Raw genomic sequence first — 7,534 nt, 5'->3', positions numbered from 1 at the left:
TTTACTCTAATTCAATTTAACCAAACCTTATACATGTATGTATTAAACATGATATAACTTCGTATTATCATACCAAAAAGGTATCATTACTAGCCATTCCAATGGCTAGATTACAAACATCCATTTACATATCATTATTGGTAAAATTAGCTTATACATGCCATTATGTAAAAGTAAGTTTTCTATTTATACCAAAACAAGCTAGAGGATAGTGTGATGATACTACGACTGATCTCCAACCTTTACGACCTTCTGAGCACTATAAAATAGAGAAAATAAAACCTAGTAAGCATTTAATACTTAGTAAGATCATATAATAGGAATTTAACTTACCATATATATACATTTAAGATAAGCATACAATAATGCATCCAAACAATTTGGCTTATAGCCTATAATATAACTTTACCAAATCATGTTAGTCAAGTAATTCTCATAATACCAAGAACATGGATGAGCTCATCATTTAATGTCATGCTTATTCATATGCTTTCCATAATATTATTCCATATTACATGTACACTTTGATGACAAATCATTTCAAATTCAGTTGAATTTATTAGAAATATCGATGAATACACTCATATAGTACACTTTAGTGTACACTACTATAATTCGTAAATTCATTTCTAAGGGTACCCAATTAGGGCACATAATCGGGAAGCACACTCTTGAGCCTTGTAATGGGAAGCTCACACAGAGCCATTTCAGGAAGCTCATAAAGAGCCTCTCAGGAAGGTTACCGGACTATATAATAGGAAGCTCATAAGAGCCATAATCGGAAAGCTCACAAAGAACCATATCAAAAAGTTTCGGATAGCCAATATCAAGAAGTTCAAGCGAGCACTATGGGAAGCTCACAAATAGCTAATTTAACGGAAAGTTCATGAAGAGCCTTTAATCGGAATGCTCATAAGAGCTAAGGTGTGTCCATAACAAATGTAGGATCACAACCTATCGGGACGCTCCGAAGAGCTATAATGGGAAACTCGCTAAATCATATAGCGGGAAGCTTGAGAGGACTAATAACGAGATGCTTTTTCAAGCTATGGTGTGGCCGAAACATATGCTAGACCACAACCAATATAGGAAATCCTGTATCCATCGGCTTTCATTTATTCAAACGGGATTTGACATTTATTAGGCATTACCAGATATTCAATCAATTTTACATACATGATTATTATACAATTTACATTTACAACATTTAATTCAAACATATAAATGTACACAGTTTAGTGACACGAACTTACCTCGATACTTGTTCGTACACGAAATCTACTAATTTGAAACTTTTTACTTTCCTCTATCCAACTTAGTATTAGGTCTTTCAGGATCTCTATAAATGAATTTAACATTTCATACTCAATTTAATTCAATTCACATCCTAGGCAAAATTACTATTTTGCCCCTATACTTTTCACAAATGATGATTTTGTCCCTAGGCTCGAAAATTAAAATTCATGCAATTTTATCCTTATTCCAAGCCTAATTACAACTCATGTATTTCACAAAATTCAAAAATGTTCCATAACTTTTACATTTTTACAATTTAATCCCTAAATCATATTTTCATCAAAATTCACTTTGTAAAAGTTGTTTATCTATCAACAACCTTTCATTTTCTACCATAAATTTTAAAATTTCAGCATATTCATCCATGGAAAAATTTCTGTACTTTGATAAATTTTCAAATTAATCCCCAAAATTGATAGATTAGACTATCCCGATCTAAAAAATATGAAAATTACTAAAAATTGGATAAGAAAGCATACTAATTAAGCTTGATTAGTTTCCTTTCTCTCTTTTAGGGTTTCCATAGAACTTGGGGATGAAGATGGTATATAATGATATTATTTCTATTTAATTATTTATTATCTATTAATTTCTCCACTTTCCAATTTAGTCCTTACCTTTATCGAATTTTCCTTGGATGATTCATCAAAAATATCTATTAACTTTTCTTTAATGGTCTAATTACCATATAAGGGCCTCTTATTTTGAATTCCATAGTTAATTGATCCTTTTAGCTACTAGAACTCAACTTTTTCATTTTATACATAATCAGTAAAATTTTCTTATCAGATTTTTCATATGACATTCATATCAGAATGCAGACCATGCAATAATATTAAAATAAATTTTCTTTCCAGCTCGAATTTGTGGTCCCAGAACTACTATTCTGATTTCACTGAAAATGTGTTGTTGCATCCATATAGTATATAATGCTTATGAAGTTTTTTTTATAGAGTCATAAAGAAACCAAACAATTTAGAACTAGAAGTTCCCCTTATTATGTGCAACTTACTTCCATATACGCAAAAGATCGAGCCATAGGAAAATATGCTCAAACAACTGTTGATATTTTAGAAGAATAACATGATGAGGATGTTCCTAATAAAAGGAATCTTGAAGAATGAAGCAATGGAAATGAATGCAAAGTTGATGTTTCCTTAGATGAGATAGATATCTTGGCTACACAATCGTAATTGTCTAATCCAAACAAAGTTTATTCTACATTTTCAAAGAAGAATAAGAAGGGTTCTAAGGTTAGTGAACCAATTTCTTCTACTTCACTTATCAATTCTACCACGTTATTAGGGGATAATATTATAACAGTTGGCCTTGAATTAAGTAGGAGTATTGCCTCCGAAATACTCATTCAAGAGAAATAAAAAATGATCATTCAAGAAAATGTACAGACTCTCTATATATCTTTAGATGAAATAAAAGGTTTAACAGAGATGAGCGAGCTAATTCATTAATCAAATTTCCTGATAATCCAACATAAATGCTCGTTTTCCTAGGTCTACCACCTTTTATGCGATTAGCATGGGTGAAAAAGTTTATTTCTACCCATTAAAGATGTGGTTGTTGTGGTGGATGAATATAAATTTTTGTATGCCATAGAGGGTTGTCACTTTTTGTATGTGTTAATGGGTTGGGTCCAGTGGTGAACTAATATCACTTTTTGTATATGTAATTAGGTGTGGTTATGAAGTAATATAACTTTTTGTATGTAATTGTAGGTTGATATATTGACATGAAAGTATGTAATACTAATATTGTCACTTTTTGTATGTGTAAATGAGTTTTCTATTGTAATTTGACTTTTGAAAGCCGATCATGGTTTGTTATGTTAAGATGGATGCTAAGATGATTGTTAGGTTATGTTGGTACTACTTCTTTAATAATATTTTTATTTTGATAGTAACACTCTTTGACAATACTAGCAATGTTATTAAGCAAAAATATAATGTTACCATAATGGGATATAATGTTGGATATTTGGTAAATGTATTTAAGCGGAATAATTGAGTCTTCAATTTATAAAACATAAAGTTATGTGCAAATACAAAAATAATAGTATAAAATAAAGTATACTAAAATATAATTGAATTAGATGTTAAAAAAAACAAAAACAAAAACAAAAAATAACTAAACAGTATATTTGTGATTTCAACATTTAACACTTTTGATTTTTTAATGTTTTTTTTACAAAAATAAAAACATAATTTAATTTATTAAAAAATATATTCATCAATCGAGTATTATTATTATTATTATTGTATATCTACTTTTCTCAATCAAATGCATGAATACTCTTATAATAATCATTTCATTTCATCCAACCAAATCGCTATTATGATTATTCAATTTTATTACAATTTTATTTTATTATCCAAGAATGATTATTTCATTATAACTTTATTTTATTCCAGTAAATCAATCGTGCTGTTAATGTTTTAAGTTAATATATATTTTTTATTTTAAATAAACCTCATGATAAAGCTCATCCGGAAGTTTAAGAAATGAAGTTCACAAAATGAAAAAGACCGGCAACAAGAAGGGAAATAAATAAAAAAATTGTGTAGTGGTTAACTGGTAGTTAATCTTCTTATCCAAACCTGGAACACAAACTGGGACTACGTAGTTTTTGAGCTTAAAGTCAGAATCACACTTTTCTGCTTTCATTCATTCAAATTATTTTTCTCCCATCCATGGACGCTCTTCTCAAATCAAACTTTCCAATATTCTCCGCGAATCCAAACTTCCTATCCACAAAGCATGTCAAACCCTTCAAGGTCTCCATCAAACCGCCACCACCAGACTTCGATTTCAGAGCAGATATTTTAGCAGAATCCACCGCCAAAATCGGACGAACTTATCCTCAGCTAGTGGAGTTGGCGGAGAATGGGACGTTGGTGTTGGTCGAGAAGCGGCAGTTCGGCCCTGTTCCTGCCTGGAGGACCGAGTTCGTTGAACCAGAGGCAATATGGCTGTTGGGTACAACTCACATTTCGCCCGAATCAGCCTCCGATGTCGAGCGTGTTGTCACGGCTGTCAGGCCTGACAATGTGGTGGTCGAACTCTGCAGAAGCAGGCGAGTTCTGAATTGTTCTCTATTTTGTAGGGTTTTTGTTTGAATTCGAGTTCTCAATCCGATTTCCTACAAATGTAGAATATCTAAACTAACTGGAATTGATTGAAATACTTTTTCTTTTATCTTATTCCTCGTTGAATTCATTGACTCATACATGAAAAAAATATATCTCTAAACAGGTTAGTTGGAGAAACCTGTGTGAATCTTTCCTAGAACATTTGTGAAATATTTGAAGGGTTTTCCTCAAATCGAAATTTCTACTTCTAGAAACTTGATGGATTTTGATAGATTACTGAATAAAGAACTAGGATAACATCAATTCTTCATTCCATGTCTTGACTTTCATTACTGCAGAGTTCATTTTCAGAGCTGGGATCATGTACATATCCAGTGATGTTGAAAATGGGGAACAATTACGATCAAATATGTTTTCTTTGAGTGGGACTGGGTTTTTTGGTGCCGTTGGTCGTAGCATAAACTTGGGTAAGCAGGCTTTAATGTCTTTTGCACATCTTTGGACGTGCTAGTAAAAGGGCTTACCAATTTCTTCTTTGTTTGCTCACTTAAATGATAGGGGGTCAAACTGCTCTGGCATTGCGACTACTTTTGGCGCTTTTCTCTTCAAAACTATCATCTGATCTCAACCGTCCTTTTGGAGATGAGGTTTTCGACTTCACATAAATTAATCATCAGATTTTCCTCTTTTTCCAAAAATAATTGACATTTTTATTGCTTCGGCAGTTCCGAGCTGCTCGCAAAGCATCTGAGGAAGTTGGTGCACAAATAGTTTTGGGGGATCGCCCGATTGAGATTACGGTACACACATTTTAGTTTCCCCCATATGGTCCAGAAATGCTGAGTTGAATAAGCTTTATTTTCGGAAGCTATTGTACCAATTGTTTTTAGGACTGATGAAGGCTAAACTGTATCCCTTTTATGCATAAAATGAAGAAGTTGTTTAATTCGGTGACGTTTTTGACAGCTTGAGAGGGCTTGGAATTCTCTGAAGTGGAGTGAGAAAGTTAGTCTAGTGCTCTCAGTCATTCGAGGGATAACATCACCATCATCTGATATATCCAAAAATGATCTCTTGGTTTTTCCCTTACCTGTTTATATTTTCGCATAGACTTTGCCCGTTGTTTCATTATTGAATTTGGATTTAATTTTCTATGTATGCATATTGTTGCAAAGGGGAAGAAATAATTTGATAATTAGAGGGTTGAGATCTGTCTTCTACTTTTCAATACACTCTTCATTATCAACATATAAATTACGGAAATAGTATTTATGAGTGCTGATAAAAGTTGCATTGGATACTAATGGACTGAAAAGTTACAAAAGAGACCCAGAGCCCGGATGAGAACAATAAGCTGATTAGGATGGATTAAAATTTATCCCGTAGATGATAGGGTGTGACTGGATATCAACATTTAAGATCAAAGCTATAATTTAGTGTAGTATTGAAAGACTTTGTAATTTAGACTCTAAAAGGTTGTTGGTTCCTATTTTCTAAATCAAAGACCGCAAGACTCTATTATTAAACATGAAGTATAGTTTGGAAGATATTTTATTTTTAGATGATGAATAGGAAACAAGTTCATGTAGTTGTAGGGAACTGCAAAGTGGGTTATGCAACATGAGGCATAAGTAATATATGCACTTACGGAAGAGAAGTACGATAATTCAAAACAATATATGTGTGTGTGTGTGTGAAGTCTCTCTGAAAGTGAAAAAATCCTAAATTTTTTATATACCATATTGCAATGCAGGAACAAAACTACGAAAATGATACCTTTCAGCTTTATGAGCATTTAAGCTTCTCATATCCCTCACTTCTTCAGCCTCTTGTACATGAGCGAGACACTGTAAGTATTCTTAATTTATACAAGCAAAAAAATCTCTGAAGATGGAATGCCTTAGATCAGTGATTGAAAAACAAAACGAATAAACATGTATTCATATATGACAGTAAAATCACAGCAAATATATAACTCCTAAATCTGCAGTTTGCGAAAAGCATACGAATATGATTGGTCATTTGTGAATAATTACGGTGCTGCATTTTCAGTATCTTGCGTGGTCTCTTAAACGGAGTAAAGCAGTGAACAAGTGTAAAACAGTGGTGGGGGTGATCGGAAAGGGGCACATGAATGGTGTTATATATGCGTTAGTGTCGGACCAAGGGAACCTACGGTTCAGAGACCTTGCAGGGAAGACTCCCTCTGAAACTGAGTCTAATGGCTGGGTTCAACGTCTTCTCAAAAGCTTGGTTAGCGACACTTTGATTGGCATCCTATTATGGGCATTATATGAACAGATTAAAGCAGCTGGTGTATTATTATAGTATAATGTGATTAAAGAAATGATTGAGAAATGGAATAATATAAAGAAATTAAAGTCCAGTTTTTTACTTTATTTATACCTAGTTATCCCATTCATTCTAGGCTTAACCTTTTCTTTTTTTACTTCGATATAGGAAATTATTTTTTTTATTTGAGAAAGCTTATTTTCATGTTGTTTATTTTCTAGAATGCATTTTGTTTCATGTGCGTTGAGTGTAATATGAGGTTTTAACTACTGAATTTTTTGGGATCGAAGAGGGATAAAGAAAGAGAATTTCGTTTAACAAGTTTGACCTAGAACCTCGACATCTATAGGTGTTTAATTCCACTTTATTTAGTTCACTTTTATTGGTGTCGACTTTGATCATCGATATTGATTGGTGTCAAGTTTAGTTTAGCATATTGTCTATTTTTTTCTTCTTTGTTTCATATAATATAAAGCTTTAACTATAAGCACTCTTACCGTGCATCTTTAAGGGAAGAAAAAATAGTCAAAATATTCAACTAAACTTATACCAATTGATGTCGATACTTGTGCAAAAAGGTAAAAATATTAGGCTAAAGTCAATACCCATGGGAGTTTATATATAAAATGAAACTTGACACTCTTGAGTGTCAAGATCTTAAATAAGATTGGTTAGTTGACATTCTCTTTCCTTATCCCGTTTTCAATCTTGAGGAAACTTGAAAGAAAAAAAAAGCCTATACTAAATACGATACCCACTATAAACTCCTTCGCCCGTCCTAAGGATCTGTACAAATAGAAAATATTATGATAACATTTCCAAAACTTTTATAAAAGCAGCCC

At 32.4% G+C, this 7,534-nt stretch overlaps 1 protein-coding gene across 3 annotated transcripts; it reads left to right on the top strand.

Moving 5' to 3' along the window:
* The first annotated feature begins 3,817 nt into the window (after window positions 1-3,817).
* On the top strand, window positions 3,818-6,799 carry LOC107901533 (traB domain-containing protein). Of its 3 annotated transcripts, none has more exons than XM_016827600.2 (7): window positions 3,818-4,384; window positions 4,739-4,867; window positions 4,959-5,047; window positions 5,126-5,200; window positions 5,367-5,477; window positions 6,154-6,249; window positions 6,453-6,799. In XM_016827600.2, the coding sequence occupies exons 1-7, from the start codon at window positions 4,195-4,197 to the stop codon at window positions 6,726-6,728; spliced, it is 966 nt and encodes a 321-aa protein (XP_016683089.1). In that variant the 5' UTR covers window positions 3,818-4,194; the 3' UTR covers window positions 6,729-6,799. The 3 variants fall into 3 exon arrangements, with proteins under 3 accessions (XP_016683089.1, XP_016683084.1, XP_016683074.1); XM_016827585.2 differs by having other exon boundaries at window positions 3,872-4,384; window positions 4,752-4,867; XM_016827595.2 differs by lacking the exon at window positions 5,367-5,477 and having other exon boundaries at window positions 3,871-4,384; window positions 4,752-4,867.
* Window positions 6,800-7,534: the final 735 nt, after the last annotated feature.

This window comes from Gossypium hirsutum, chromosome A09 (genome assembly GCF_007990345.1).
Source record: "Gossypium hirsutum isolate 1008001.06 chromosome A09, Gossypium_hirsutum_v2.1, whole genome shotgun sequence".
NCBI classification, from domain to species: Eukaryota; Viridiplantae; Streptophyta; class Magnoliopsida; order Malvales; family Malvaceae; genus Gossypium; species Gossypium hirsutum.
The sequence above is the reverse complement of the archived record's forward strand: the minus strand, read 5'-3'. Positions and strand labels throughout refer to the sequence as shown.